At 76.4% G+C, this 14,480-nt stretch overlaps 2 protein-coding genes across 8 annotated transcripts; one reads left to right on the forward strand and one right to left on the reverse strand.

Moving 5' to 3' along the window:
* Window positions 1-883: 883 nt before the first annotated feature.
* Window positions 884-3,516, reverse strand: LSM7 (LSM7 homolog, U6 small nuclear RNA and mRNA degradation associated). The gene is made up of 5 exons (XM_070058573.1): window positions 3,458-3,516; window positions 3,287-3,377; window positions 2,223-2,294; window positions 1,810-1,996; window positions 884-1,707 (listed from the first exon to the last, which is right to left on the reverse strand). The coding sequence occupies exons 1-4, from the start codon at window positions 3,461-3,463 to the stop codon at window positions 1,854-1,856; spliced, it is 312 nt and encodes a 103-aa protein (XP_069914674.1). The 5' UTR covers window positions 3,464-3,516; the 3' UTR covers window positions 884-1,707; window positions 1,810-1,853.
* A 7-nt stretch (window positions 3,517-3,523) lies between these two features.
* SPPL2B (signal peptide peptidase like 2B) lies at window positions 3,524-14,246 on the forward strand. 7 transcript variants are annotated; one of them, XM_070058570.1, is made up of 15 exons: window positions 3,524-3,669; window positions 6,871-6,990; window positions 7,676-7,858; window positions 7,957-8,046; window positions 8,139-8,347; window positions 8,424-8,566; window positions 8,914-9,010; window positions 9,100-9,201; window positions 9,789-9,870; window positions 10,063-10,137; window positions 10,705-10,767; window positions 10,862-10,961; window positions 11,188-11,265; window positions 11,698-11,868; window positions 13,090-14,246. In XM_070058570.1, exons 1-15 carry the CDS (start codon window positions 3,541-3,543, stop codon window positions 13,167-13,169), a joined length of 1,722 nt encoding a protein of 573 aa, XP_069914671.1. In that variant the 5' UTR covers window positions 3,524-3,540; the 3' UTR covers window positions 13,170-14,246. The 7 variants fall into 7 exon arrangements, with proteins under 7 accessions (XP_069914671.1, XP_069914667.1, XP_069914668.1 ...); XM_070058566.1 differs by having other exon boundaries at window positions 11,698-11,858; XM_070058567.1 differs by having other exon boundaries at window positions 8,427-8,566; window positions 11,698-11,858.
* The last annotated feature ends 234 nt before the right edge of the window (window positions 14,247-14,480 follow it).

A 14,480-nucleotide genomic window follows, 5' to 3' on the forward strand; every position in this document is an offset into this window, starting at 1 on the left:
GGACAGGACCCAAGGCCTCTGCCAGCGCGCGGAAGCCGTGGGCCGTGACCGTGGGCCGTGTGGCTGCGCCGGACCCCGCGCCCTCGCCCAAAGCCCCGGGCCCGGGGGCCGAGGCCTGCACTGACCTCGGGCAGGGAGCTGGAAGGGCGGGACCCGGGCAGGGGTCAGCGGGCGGCCTCGGCGGGCGGGTGGGCAGGTGGGGGTCTATAGGAGCAGCGCTGGGGATCGTGTCGCCGCGGCCCCCACCCCACCCCGTGAAAGATTAAACTTTCCGTGGAATACTGAAGGCGAAATATGAAATATTAAACTTGTTCTCTTAAAATATTTAACACCCCCTCAGGGCTGGGCAGGGCCCGTCCGCCTGCTCCCCGGTGCCGCACTTGGCCCCTCACAGGCCCCCACGGGGCTGCCGCGCGTCTCCCGGCCCCCCCCCGCCCCCCTGCCCCGGGGGGGGGGGACAGGAAGCAGCCGAGGGCGGGCGCGGTGCCCTGGTGCCGCCCAGGCTCGTGCCGGGCGCCGCGCCTCCAGGGCCTGGTTGCAGTCCCGGCTCCCTGGGAACGCAGGTGGTGGCCCAAGTCCACGGAGACCCCGGTGGGGCCGGCCCTGCCCTGGAGGCTGTGGGCACCTGGGCGTGGACAGCGGATGGGAGAGCTCCCTGGTTCTCTCCAGGGACACTCGGTGCCCCGGCACGGGGGCGCTGGTGGAGGCCCCGCTGCACCGGGAGACCCCAGCCCCGTCCCCCAGCCCCCGTCGCTGCCAACTCCTGGAGGCCAGAGCGAGCCAGGGGGGGCCCGGAGGCACCCAGCTCTGCAAGACCCACCCGGCGGCTGACCACACGTGCCGGCCCGAGCCCACTGTAGGCCCTTCTCCCCAAGGCGCCCAGTTTTCTTAAAGTGGTTTATTTATCCGAAAGGCAGAGTTACAGAGAGGCAGAGACAGAGAGAGAGGTCCTCCATCCGCTGGGTCACCCCCCAGATGGCCGCATTGGCCGGAGCTGCGCCGATCCGGAGCCAGGAGCTCCATCCGGGTCTCCCACGCGGGTGCAGGGGTCCACCATTGGTCCATCGTCCACTGCTCTCCCAGGCCACGGCAGGGAGCTGATCGGAAGTGGAGCAGCTGGGACTCGAACCCGCGCCCACGTGGGAAGCGGGACCACAGGCGGCGGCTTCGCCCGCTGCGCCCCAGCGCTCACAGAGCAGAGCCACGGCAGGAGGCGGGGCTAGGCCGAGCCGGGGCTGCGGGGGCTCAGAAACGGGGGGTGCTCCCCTCATCCGCCGTCCAGTCCCTCAGTTGTGAGGCGCCCCCCCCACCCCGCAGTGCACGGCCCCGGCCCTGAGATGGCCTCTGACAGGGAGCCCAGGCCAGATGGCTGGGAGCAGGTGCGGGGCCCGGAGCAGCTGGCGCCCGCGGGCCGCAGAGCCCGGTGAGCCCCGTGAGCCAGGGGCCCGGGCTCCAGCGCAGCGCGCGCCTCCCGCGTGCCCCAGCGCCCAGGAGGGAGGGTGCGAGGGGGCGGCGGACGGGGAGGGGTCCCGGGGCCAGGGGCTGAGAAAGCGAGGCGAGCGGGCAGAGGGGCTGCGGCTTTACTGAGCGGGGGCGGGGCTGACCCCGGCGGGCAGGGTCCCGGGGGCGGGGCGGTGCCGACCCAGGCGGGTAGGCGGTCCCGGGGGCGGGGCCGAGCTGGCGGGGGCGGGGCCGGGGCTGACCCAGGCGGGCAGGGTCCCGGGGGCGGGGCCGAGGTGGCGGGGGCGGTGCCGGGGCGGGGCTGACCCAGGCGGGCAGGGTCCCGGGGGCGGGGCGGGGCCGACCCAGGCGGGTAGGCGGTCCCGGGGGCGGGGCTGAGGCCGGCCGCCGGCCTAGGCGTCCTGCTGCTGCACGAAGGGGTTCGGGATGGCCTCCATGCCGTCCTGCGGGCAGATGAGCACCACCGAGGTGCCCCTGCACACCACCAGGCCCAGCTGCCGCGTGTCCTCCGTCAGCTTGTACTGGTCGTCGGGATCTGCGGGCGGGGAGGGCTGAGGCAGGCGGGCGGCGGGCGGCGGCCGGCACCCCGCACGGACAGGGACAGGGACAGGGCCAGGGCCGGGGCCGGGGCCGGGCACAGCAGGCGCAGGGCTGCCGTCAGGGGCGGGGCGGGGCGGGAAGACCGCAACCCCGCGCGGGACCCACCCTCACCGCCCGGCTCCCGCACGGCCTGGGCGTCCCCGGGGGGCGGACCGGCTCACCTCGCATGTGTTCGATGGTGCCGTCCAGCACGAGGTTGAGCAGGGGGTCGAAGCCCTTGAGGATGCCGCTGGCTGGGGCGGGGGGGGGGGGCGTGAGGTCCAGCCCGCCCGCCCAGAGGGGCAGCGCGGGAGCCGGCGCGGGCTGGGACGGCAGGGCAGCGCGGCCCTGGGTGGGGGAGCCAGTGCGCAGCGCGGGACGCCGCGGTGGTCACTGCTATTCGGGTTGCGGCTCCAGCAACCTCAGGCCGCTGCCGCACCTGCGCGCTGGGGCCCCGACCCCACAGGGGAGTGGGTGGGCGGGGTCAGCGACCCAGGCCCCCCGCCTGACCCGGCGCGGGCGGCAGGCGAGTCCCGGGGCGGAACACGGCGACCCCGGCCCACAGCCACAGCAGACAGCTTGTGACACGTGGGCTCGGTGGGCTGGTGAGTGTCCTGGGGGGCCGGCCCCACTCCCCTACCGGGGCCAGCGTGGCGGGGAGAGGCCCTCCCGCCGCTGGGTCACTCCCGAGACGGCCTCAACGGCCGGAGCTGCGCCGATCCGGAGCGAGGAGCCAGGAGCTCCATCCGGGTCTCCCACGCAGGTGCAGCGGCCCCCAGCACCTGGGCCCTCGTGCACCTGCTCTCCCAGGCCACAGCAGGGAGCTGGACCGGAAGTGGAGCAGCCGGGACTCGAACCCGCGCCCCTATCGCACCCTGGGGACCCTGCCCCCACGCGGGAGACCCGGATGCAGCTCCTGGTCCTACCCGGGCTGCGAACCAGAGAGGGGAGTTCTCGCGCCTTTCCGAAATAAATGCATTTCCGTTTCTAGGGCCGCGGTTCCCACGCGTGCAGGCGCGCCCCCTGGCGGGCGCTGGTGATACCGCAGACCCGGGCACCGGCACAAGCAGGGGGTCCCTGGCGGGGGGCCGCGCCCGCGGAGAGGCCCCGGTGCGGGGCGGCAGCGCGCTGGGGAGACGGGGCCGCGCGCGGGCAGAGCTGCGGGGCCGCCTCCGCTGGCCCCCGCGCCCGCCGCCTCCCGACCCGCGAACGCACGGGGCCGGCGGCGGGGAGGGGGCGGCCTCACCTTCGCGGCCTCCCTGGAACTTCACCCGGATCGTCTTGTCGATGTACTTGGACAGGTCCAAGATGCTCTCCTTCTTCTTCTTCTCTTTGTCCTGCGGGGCAAGCAGAGCGCGTGAGGCAGGGGGCGCGGCCCGACTTCAAGCTCCCCGCCCCGGCTCCGCCGCGCGCTCACCGCCATCTTCCCGCCCCGCGCCGCCCCGCGCAGGCGCCGCCCCGCGGCCTTTGACCCCGGGCGCGCGTGCGCATGCGCCGCGCATGCGCGCAGGCGCCGCCGGGGGTGTTGCCGGGAAACATCTGCCGACGGCTGCGGCTGGACCGGCCGACATGGCGGCGGCGCTGGCGCTGGCGCGGCTCGCGGCGGCCTCGCTGCTTTTCGCGGCCCAGGTGAGGCTGCGCCGGCCCTGACAGCCCCGCGGGCCGCGGCTGCTCTGCCCCGGCAGCCCCGGGCCCCGCGTGGCGCCGCGCTCCGCCCGCCCTGGGGCCGCCGCCTCCGGGACCCCGGTCCCCCCGCGTCCCCCGCCGCGGGGCCGGGGCCCTGCCGTGACCTTGCGGGGCTGTGCCGCCCCCGCCGCGGCCGTCCTCGCCCGCCGCGGCCTCTGGCCGGGTCCGCAGTCCCGCGTCCTCCCCACCCGCAGGCCCTGGATGGGTCCCGTGCGTCCGTCTCGGGGGTCTCCCCTGCCGCTGTGGCGCCCACCGCGCTCCGAGCCTCAGTTTCCCCCAGTGCGGCACGCGCGCCCCTGCCCCCAGGGCTGGCGGGAAGGCGTCCCCCGGTGCGGGGCAGCGCCCCGGGCCCCCCGGCCCCCGCGCCGGCGTTTGCTCGGTGACCTTGCATGGGGGGGTCGCACCCCTGCAGGCGCGGGAGGTTGCGGGGCGCGGACAGCCGCCGCGTCCCGGTTTGCGCGGCCCCAGGAGCGGGGTCCCTGGCGGCGCGTCGCCCCCCGGTCTCAGCGGGTGCCCGGAGGCCGAGCCGGCGCCCCGCGCGGGAGGCCCCTCGGGTGGGCGTGGGGCTGGGCCGGGGACTTTGTCCTGGGAGTCCCGGAGGCCGTGTCCGGCCCAGGAGAGCAGGCTCTGCTCCCGGGACGCCGCGGTGCGGGGTGCGGGGTGGAGTTAGGGCCGCTGCGGGGAGGCTGCCCCCGACACCCCCGCGCCCGCCTGCCTCCCCCGCGGATGTGTGGGGCCCCTCGCGGCTGCGCAGGCTGGAGCCCAGCGCCGCCCCCGGAGTGGGGGTACCCCCTGCCCCCCGCCCGGATCCGGGTCCCCTCCACTCCCCCCACCAGGAGTCGGGGTCCCCTCTGCCCCCCACCTGGGGTCAGGGTCCCTCTGCTCCCCCCCAGGAGTCAGGTCCCCTCTGCCCCCCTGCCCGGATCCGGGTCCCCTCCGCTCCCCCCCGTCCGGATCTGGGTCCCCTCTGCCCCCCACCTGGGGTCGGGGTCCCTCTGCTCCCCCCCAGGAGTCAGGTCCCCTCTGCCCCCCTGCCTGGATCCGGGTCCCCTCCACTCCCCCCCTGCCTGGAGTTAGGGTCCCCTCTGCCCCCCCACCCGGATCCGGGTCTCCTTTGCTCCCCCTGCCTGGAGTCAGGGTCCCCCCGCCCCCTGTCCGGATCTGGGTCCCCTCTGCCCCCCACCTGGAGTTAGGGTCCCCTCTGCTCCCCCCCAGGAGTCAGGTCCCCTCTGACCCCCGCCCGGATCCTGGTCCCCTCTGCTCCCCCACCTGGAGTCGGGTCCCCTCTGCCCCCGCTGGGCTCCCTGTGTCCGTCGGCCCCGCCGCGGCTCTGGTGGTCTCTGAGCGGCCCCTGCAGAGCCCAGGACGCCCTCAGGCCTGGCCCCCAGGACCCCGTTAGCGCGAGTGAGGGCGACGTCCTCCGTCCGCTGGGTGGCTCCCCAGGTGGCCACAGTGGCGGGGCTGGGCCAGGCTGGACTCTGGACCCCCCACGCGGGTGCAGGCCGAGCGCGGGCATCGCCCGTGGCTTCCCCGGCGGTAACCGGGAGCTGGAGCGGAGCAGCCGGGCCTTGAACCGGCGCCCGTGCGGGGTACTGGTGCCGGCCCAGCGGCAGGGGCCGGCTCTGGGCCGCGGGGCCTGCCCTCGCCCACCTCTGCTGTCCAGGGACGTGCCACCTGTGAGCAGGCGCAGGGCTGCTTCGGGCTGGACTCGGTCTCAAGGCAGACTGCTTCCCAGGGGCGGGGCGGGGCTCTGGACAGCGAGTGGACGCGTGGACACCGGGACCAGCCAGGGGCGGGGGACGGGGGGGGCTGGGAGGAGGGGCTCCGGCTCCTGGGGGGGCAGGGAAGCAGTGCTCCGCCGGGCGCCCTGGGGACGGGCCCCGTGCGCCGCCTCCCTGCTGTGGACTTGCTTCCCTGAGCCGGCGCGGCCCCACGTGTGCCACACACCTGTCACGTGGGGTGAGCCGTCATGTGTCACATGTGTTACATGGGGTGAGCCCTCGCGTGTCACATGTGATACACGGGGTGAGCCCTCGCGTGCCACGTCTGTGTTATGGGTGAGCCCTCACATGTCACATGTGTCGCATGGGGTGAGCCCTCGCGTGTCACGTCTGTGTTATGGGTGAGCCCTCACGTGTCACATGTGTCGCATGGGGTGAGCCCTCGCGTGTCACGTCTGTGTTATGGGTGAGCCCTCACGTGTCACATGTGTCGCATGGGGTGAGCCCTCGCGTGTCACATCTGTGTTATGGGTGAGCCGTCACGTGTCACATGTGTTACATGGGGTGAGCCCTCGCGTGTCGCATGGGGTGAGCCCTCGCGTGTCACATGTGTCGCATGGGGTGAGCCCTCGCGTGTCTGCGTGGGGAGTGTGGCCGAGCCGCGCGTGGCGGCCTCTGGGTGCTGTTGCGTGGGTGAGGTGTCAGGGTCCCCGAGTCAGCCGCGTGGCTGTCGCCTGCGTGTTTCACGGCAAGTCTGGGGACATGGCTGTGTCCTGTCGGCGTGTGCAGCCCCGGGGGAGGAGCCCCACGGGAGCGGCGAGCCTTCAAGGTGGGCTGTGGTCTGACGTGCACCCCCAGGGGGCCCGGCCGTGCTGGCTGCGGCCTCCCAGACCCCCATCCGTGGGCCAGAGCAGCGGGACCCGGGCCTGGGCCTGTGAGACCCTCCGGGGGTGGCCGTGTGGGGGCGGGGGGTGCAGGGGGTCTCACTGCGGCCCCCAGGACGGTGCCGGTGCCGCGGTCCAGCCACGTCTCCCTGTGAGCGCAGGCTCCGGGCCCAGCCTGCCGAGGGCTCCTCCCGGTCACCTGGGGCTCAGGGCCCCGGCAGCCGCACCCAGCCCTGCGGGGAGGCGTGGAGCCCGCGCCCAGCCCTGCGGGGAGGCGTGGAGCCGGCTCCGGGGGCGGGCAGGGGCTCTGCTAGCTGCTGGCAGCCCTGCACTTCGGCCCTTGGCCTGCCACTTCCTGTGTGGCTCTCGGTGGGGGGTGGGGGCCCACCCAGCGTCCCGCCCGGCCTCGCAGCGGGGTCTCTGCCCCGGCCCGCCGTGTGCCTGCTGGTGCCTCCCGCCGCATTGCCCGGGTGGGCCTGGCCCCGTGTGGCGAGGCGCAGGGCAGGGCTGCAGCGTGGTCCCCGCCCGCCCGCCCGCAGGTGGCCGGCGAGTACGGGATGCTGCGAGTGGTGTCCCAGACGGAGACGCCCAGGGGCAAGGACTACTGCGTCCTGTACAACCCGCAGTGGGCGGCCCTGCCGCACAGCCTGGGCAAGGCGGTGAGTGCGCGCGGGGGCGGGGGGGAGGCGGAGGGGCGGGGGTGTCGGGTGTGGAGGGGGCGCAGAGGTGGATCCCGGGTGCCGAGGGGTACAGGGGCGGGGGTGCCGGGGGAGGCGGAGGGGCGGGGGTGCCGGCGGACGCTCCCTTTGCTCTTTGCCCTCTGGGCCAGCCCCCCCCCACCCCGTGCGCCCAGGCCCAGGCTCCTGCAGGGGGTGCCTTGCGCAGTGTGGGTGTACACGTGTCTGCGTGTGTGTGAGCACACACGTGTGTGCAAGGTCTGCAGTGCTGTGTTCCATGCGTGCGGCCATGCATGTCTGCACACGCGTGTGCTCCTTTGCGTCCACGCGTGCGTGGTGTACATGCGTGTGCACCCAGCGGCCACTTCCCCTCTCCCGAGCCGTGAGCCAGGCCTCTGGGAGCCAGGGCTGTGCCGCCTCCGCTCTGGGCCCTGCGGGAGGTGCCTGCCCGCTCCCGCAGTCGCGAGGCCCCGCCGTGCGCAGTGCGGTGTGTCCGGACGGGGCCCCGGGACACGGTGGGGCTGGGCCGAGGGCGGCCGGAGCGTGGGCTCCAGCAGGGCCCTGGGGGCTTCCCGGCAGTTCTCGGCTCCTGACGGCACCGGGGAGCTGCTGCCCGGGAGGGGGCCGGGGGACTGGAGCTCACTCTTGGGGACCCCCCCGCCCCCAGTCTCTCCTGCAGCTGCACAACTGGACGGGCTCCCTGCTCTGCTCGGCGGCCGACCTGCCCCCCGGCGGCTTCAGCGGCCGCCTCCCGCTGGTGGCCCGTGGCAACTGCACCTTCTACGAGAAAGTGCGGCTGGCGCAGGGCGGCGGGGCCCGCGGGCTGCTCGTCGTCAGCAGGGAGAAGCTGGTGCGCCGGGCTCCGGGGGGGGGGCAGGGGGGCGCCGGGCTCCCGGGGGGGGGGCGGGGTCTCCGGGCTGGGCTGACCCCTGCCCCTCTCCCGGCCAGGTGCCCCCCGGGGGCAACAAGACCCAGTACGAGGAGATCGGCATCCCCGTGGCCCTGCTCAGCCACAAGGACGCGCTGGACATCTTCGGGGTGGGCCGGGGTCCGGGCGGCGCGCGGGGGTCTTGCTGGCTGTGGGCGGCAGGGTCGCAGGCGGCCGTGGCCAGCCCCGGTTCTCCCCGCAGCGGGTCGGCAGTGCGGCGAGGGCGGGCAGGGTCGCAGGCGGCCGTGGCCAGCCCCGGTTCTCCCCGCAGCGGTTCGGCGGTGCAGCGAGGGCGGCGCTGTACGCCCCCAAGGAGCCGGTGCTGGACTACAACTTGGTCATCATCTTCATCATGGCCGTGGGCACCGTCGCCCTCGGGGGCTACTGGGCCGGGAGCCGGGACGTGAAGAGGTGAGGGTGGCGGGGGCGGGTCCCCGCGTGGCCGCCTCTGTCCGGGTGCCTCACCCGCGTCCCCGTGCGCCCCAAGAAGGTACCTGAAGCAGAAGCGCGACGAGGGCGCGGAGAAGCGCGAGGACGCGGCGGTGGACGTGACGCCCGTCATGATCTGCGTGTTCGTGTTCACCTGCTGCTCCATGCTCGTGCTGCTCTACTACTTCTACGACCAGCTCGGTGCGCGGGGCGGCGGGGCGGCGGGGCGGGGGTGCGTGCTCGGGCCGGCGCGGTGCTGGGGGCGTGCGCTGTGTGTGCTGGGGCGGGCGTGGTGTGTGCGCTCTGCGTGCTCGGGGTGGGGCGGGGCGGGGCTGTGCGCTGTGTGTGCGCAGGGCGGGGCCGGTGCGGTGCTGGGTGCGTGCGCTGTGCGTGCTCGGGGCGGGGCTGTGCGCTGTGTGTGCGCTGTGCGTGCCCGGGGTGGGCGCGGTCCGTGAGTGTGAGGCGCGCGGGGGGGGGGGGGGTGGGGCCCGGGGCGGGGCGGGCGCCCGCCGCCCCCGCCTCCCAGCCCGGCCTCCCTGCACCCCCAGTCTACGTCATCATCGGGATCTTCTGCCTGGCCTCGGCCACCGGCCTCTACAGCTGCCTGGCGCCCCTCGTCCGCAAGCTGCCCTTCTGCGCGTGCAGGTGAGGGCGAGGCCGGCGGCCCCGCGAGCGCCCACAGCCCCGGCCTGAGTCCCGTCGCCCCGCGGGCTGAGCGCCGCCCTCCCGCGCAGGGTGCCCTACCTGCACAAGCGCCCGCAGGCCCGCATGCTGCTCCTGGCGCTGCTGTGCGTCGCCGTCAGCGTGGTGTGGGGCGTCTTCCGGAACGACGACCGGTGAGCGCGCCCCTCCCGCCCGCCCCGCCGTCCTCGGCTGCCCCCGGCCTGGGCTGCCCCGCACCGCCGCCCGCCCGTGTCATGTGAGCTCTGATGGGGATCTGGGCACAGCGCGGGCCCTGCCCGTGCCCGCCGGCCCCGCCGACACCCGATCCGGGGCCGGGACAGGGCCGAGCGCTGGCGCCACGCTGGAGGTGCCCCCCCCCGCCCCCGGCCACCGACACCATCTGGCGCGGGCCCGAGCCGAGCGGCGGCCAAGTGCCCTGGGCGGCTTTGACTGAAGATGTTGAGCGCGTGCACGGAGGGGAAGCCGGGCCGTCGTGGGTGGGCCTCGCCTCGCTGGCCACTGGGCCTGTGTCCCAGAGACACGCGGGCTTGGTAGCCAGGCGCCCAGCAGGGGGCGGGGCGGGGCGGGGCCCGCAGGCGGGAGGGGCTGGGCGGGGCGTCCCCCGGGCCCTGCCCCCACGTGGGCCCCCAGCGGGCTCCCCCGCCCCAGGGCTGCCCGCGCCGCCTCTCGCCTGCAGCCTTGTGCGCGTGTGGGCGGCTGAGGTGGCGCTGCTGACGCGGCCCCGCCCGCGCCCCGGCAGGTGGGCCTGGGTGCTGCAGGACGCGCTGGGCATCGCCTTCTGCCTGTACATGCTGAGGACCATCCGCCTCCCCACGTTCAAGGTGCGCCCGGCCGCGTCCAGGGGACCAGCTGCCCCCCCCAGCCCCGGCCCCTCGCTGTCCTGCCCCGGGGCCCGGCCACTTCCCGCTCGGTCCCAGTGAGGTCTCCGACCCGGGAGGGGGCGCGGAGCTGGGGGGAGGGGCGGCGGGGGCGGGGCCTCCGTCAGCACCCGCCCCGCCCCGCCCCGCCCACAGTCCTGCACGCTGCTGCTGCTGGTGCTCTTCCTCTACGACGTCTTCTTCGTCTTCGTCACCCCCTTCCTGACCAAGGTGCTCCCGCGCCCGACCCCCGCGCCCGGGCCCTGACCCCCGCGCCCGGGCCCTGACCCCTCCATGGGCCCTGACCCCTGCACCCGGGCCCTGACCCCCCCCACGGGCCCTGACATCCCCCGCGCCCGGGCCCTGACCCCCCCACGGGCCCTGGCCCCCCGTGAGCGCTGCCCCCACACCCGGGCCCTGACGCCCCCACGGGCCCTGACCCCTCTATGGGCCCTGACCCCCCATGCCCTGACACCCCCCACGGGCCCTGACCCCCACGCCCGGGCCCTGACGCCCCCATGCCCTGACCCCCCCACGGGCCCTGGCCCCCCGTGAGCGCTGCCCCCACGCCCGGGCCCTGACGCCCCCACGGGCCCTGACCCCTCTATGGGCCCTGACCCCCTGCGCCCGGGCCCTGACCCCCCCGCCCGGGCCCTGACCCCCCATGCCCTGACACCCCCCACGGGCCCTGACCCCCACGCCTGGGCCCTGATGCCCCCATGCCCTGACCCCCCCACGGGCCCTGGCCCCCCGTGAGCGCTGCCCCCACGCCCGGGCCCTGACGCCCGTTCTGCACAGAGCGGGAACAGCATCATGGTGGAAGTGGCCACGGGGCCTGCGGACTCGGCCACGCACGAGAAGGTGCGTGTCCGGGCCGGGCTGCGGTGGGGGCGGGCGCCTGGCTGCCCAGAGGGGGCTCCTGCAGCCCTCGCCCCTCCGCTCTGCCGTCCCGCAGCTGCCCATGGTCCTGAAGGTGCCCCGGCTCAACGCCTCGCCGCTGGCGCTGTGTGACCGGCCCTTCTCCCTGCTGGGCTTCGGGGACATCCTGGTGCCAGGTACTGAGGCGGCGCCGCCCGGGCCCTCGCGGTCGGAGGTCTTCCGAGTGGCGGGGGAGGGGCCGGCCGGGCGAGGGGGGCGTGGGCGTGGGCGTGCTGGCCCCGGAGCAGGCCACGCCCGCGCGGCTGCCTGGCTGCGCCTGGCCGGGGCTGGGGGGCGGAGCTCCGCCCACGCCCCGCCCCACACCTGCCTGCCGCGGGGCCCCCGCCCGCCGTCTCCCCCCAGGGCTGCTGGTCGCCTACTGCCACAGGTTCGACATCCAGGCGCAGGCTTCCAGGGTCTACTTCGTGGCCTGCACCATCGGTGGGTCCCGCCCCGCCCCGGGGTGCCACCCCTGTCCCTGGGGTGCCCCCTCCGTCCCCAGGGTGCCCCCTCCATCCCCGGGGTGCCCCCCTCCGTCCCTGTGGTGCCCCCTCCGTCCCCGGGGTGCCCCCCTCCGTCCCCGGGGTGCCCCCCCTCTGTCCCCAGGGTGCCCCCTCCGTCCCCGGGGTGCCCCCTCTGTCCCCGGGGTGCCCCCCTCCGTCCCCGGGGTGCCCCCTCCGTCCCCGGGGTGCCCCCCCTCTGTCCCCGGGGTGCCCCCTCCGTCCCCGGGGTGCCCCCTCCGTCCCCGGGGTGGACCTTTGGCCCCGGGCTCCGCCGAGTTGCCACAAAGCCGTGTCCTGAGAGGTGCGGCCGCCGCGGGCCGGTTGGGGAGGCCGCGGCCCGGCCGGTGACCGGTGACCGCCGTCTCCGCAGCCTACGGCGTGGGCCTCCTGCTGACGTTCCTGGCGCTGGCGCTGATGCGGCGCGGCCAGCCGGCGCTCCTCTACCTGGTGCCCTGCACGCTGGGCACGAGCTGCGCCGTGGCGCTCTGGCGCCGGGAGATGGGCGCCTTCTGGAGCGGCAGCGGCTTTGCGGTGAATACCGGTTCGCTGTGACTGCAGGGGGGTCCCGGCGCCGGCCCGCGTGGGTTCCCCCCTCCCCCCCTCCCCCCCCATCCTCCCCCTCCCTCCCCCCCTCCCCGGCACCGTCACGCTCCCGCCGCCGCCCGGGGCCCCTCCGCCGCGCCCCGCCTCCTCCCCAGCCCAGTCCCTAGCATGACTGCAGGGGGGTCCCGGCGCCGGCCCGCGTGGGTTCCCCCCCATCCCTCCCCCTCCCCCCCATCCTCCCCCTCCCTCCCCCATCCTCCCCCTCCCTCCCCCCCTCCCCCCCTCCCCGGCACCGTCACGCTCCCGCCGCCGCCCGGGGCCCCTCCGCCGCGCCCCGCCTCCTCCCCAGCCCAGTCTCTAGCATGACTGCAGGGGGGTCCCGGCGCCGGCCCGCGTGGGTTCCCCCCCATCCCTCCCCCTCCCCCCATCCTCCCCCTCCCTCCCCCCCTCCCCGGCACCGTCACGCTCCCGCCGCCGCCCGGGGCCCCTCTGCCGCGCCCCGCCTCCTCCCCAGCCCAGTCCCTAGCATGACTGCAGGGGGGGTCCCGGCGCCGGCCCGCGTGGGGTTCCCTCCCTCCTCCCTCCCTCCCTCCCCAGCACCGTCACGCTCCCGCCGCCGCCCGGGGTCCCTCCGCCGCGCCCCGCCTCCTCCCCAGCCCAGTCGCTAGCACCCGTCTGGCGTGGCCGCAGGGCCGGCCCCAGCGGGTGGGGGGTGGGGGGCGCTCCAGAGACCGGAGGCCCCTCGGGTGCAGAGCCCAGTGCAGGAGGGTGTGGGGCCGTGGGCGGGTCCCTCGGGGCCGCCCGCGCAGGAGGCAGCCGCGGCCTCAGACCCTGCCCTGTCGCCGCTTCAGGCGACCCTGGCCCCGGGTTCTGAGGTTCCCGGACCCCGGGAGGAGCAGCGCCGCCGCCGCCGCCGGGGGGGGGGCTTCCTTCCCCTCCTTTCTGGGGGCGTCTGGAGACGCAGAGAGGTGGTCCGTCTGCCGGGTCCAGCCTTGGCGGAGGCAGAATCGGGGCTCCCCCGCAGGTGCAGGGCCCGGGTGCGTGCGGAGGGAGCCGGACCGGAAGTGGCACCCGCGTGGGATGCCGGCGGCTCCACCCGCTGCGACCGCGACGCCGGCCCGCGCGCGCGCTTAGTCCTGGGAGACCCCGGCCGGCCTCCCCGGCGCGGGCGCGCTCCGCCCCCCTCCGCCCCCGGCTCACGGGGCTCCTCTCCCTGCAGAAGGACCTCCCTCCGACTCCGTGGGCCGCCACGCCCACCGACGGCCCCCAGCCTCCCAAGGACCCGCAGCCTCCACGTGAGGACGTGGCCAGCCCCGCCCTGCCCGCCGCGCAGCCCCCCGAGCCGGCAGTGCCCGAGGAGGCCGGGGCCGGGGCCCCTGCCCGCGAGCCCGGCAGCCCCCGCAGCCCCCGCAGTCCCCGCAGCCCCACGGGCGCGGACGAGGCCCGGAGCAGCACCTCTGCCTAGGGCGGGGCAGGCAGGACTCGGCCGCAAAGCCGTCTACACCCGCGGGAGGCGGAGACGGCGCGGCCAGCGCACGGACCAAGACCTGCGCCGGGCGCCCTCCCCCACATGGTGCTCAGCCCCGGCCAGGTGTCCGCCTCCCGCCCCGCCCCGCCCCCGCCAGTGACGCCGCCGGCCGCCCCCTGCGCCGCAGCCTCGCCGCGGTCCGGGCACAGGACCGGGCGGTGCGGCCACGTTTGGTGCTTCCTCGGCTGCTGCCCGCGAGGCGCAGGGCCCGGAGGGATCCCGGTGTCCGCCCCGGTGGTCCAGACGCCGGGGCCTCGGTCGCCGGCTGCCCACCCTGCTGGGGCCGGGCTCTGAGGACGGCCTGTGGGGGTCACAGACGAGGCTGCGCCCCGGCCGGCTCCTCTCGGGGGCCCGGGGGGTGCCAGCCGCGCGCCGGGGAGGTGTAATAAAAGGTCACGGCTGAACGTGTGGTGGTGTCGCCTGGTGGGGCGGGCCGCTCGGCCTCTCCGTGCACTCCCGACCGCCACCCACCGGCAGGAGCGCGGGATGTGGGGGCCGGCGTGGCGTCCTCTACCTCACCGGCTCTCGGGGCCCGGGTCAGACGGCACCTGGTCAGAGACGCGCGGGTCCGCTCCACGCGCCCGCGGGACACGGAGACGCTGGTCCCAGACGCGCCCGCCCTGCACGCCGAGGCCAGCATCCCTGCGTGGGCGGCCGGGCCGGAAGCGGCAGCGGGGACGCCGAGGTCTGCGCCTTACTCGAAGCCATTTTCCACTCCGCTGCGGGGCGGGCATTGTGGCCCCGTGTTGGGGCCTGGGGCCGGGCCGGGGCTCGGCGGCGCTGTGCCCCCGGCGGGCCGGCCTGTGTCTGCCTCTGTTGGATCTGAGAATTAAATGTAGCTTTTGATACTCGGCCTGCTCTCCTGTGCCTGGGGGTGGGCGCAGGGCCGGGTGGAAGGAACGGAGAGCCCGGCCGGCGTTTCTGCGAGCGGGGGCCCCGCGTGGCGGCCGCGCCCTGCCAGCTCCCGTGGCTGACCCTGCGGTCGTGAAATCCCCAAGGGGGCGGCCGTGCCGTGGGGGGGGGCACGACCACCTGTGGCTGCCGCTCGTGGCCGTGGCCGCCCGCTGGCGGAGTCCCAGGTG

Source organism: Oryctolagus cuniculus, chromosome 16 (assembly GCF_964237555.1).
Source record: "Oryctolagus cuniculus chromosome 16, mOryCun1.1, whole genome shotgun sequence".
Classification (NCBI taxonomy): domain Eukaryota; kingdom Metazoa; phylum Chordata; class Mammalia; order Lagomorpha; family Leporidae; genus Oryctolagus; species Oryctolagus cuniculus.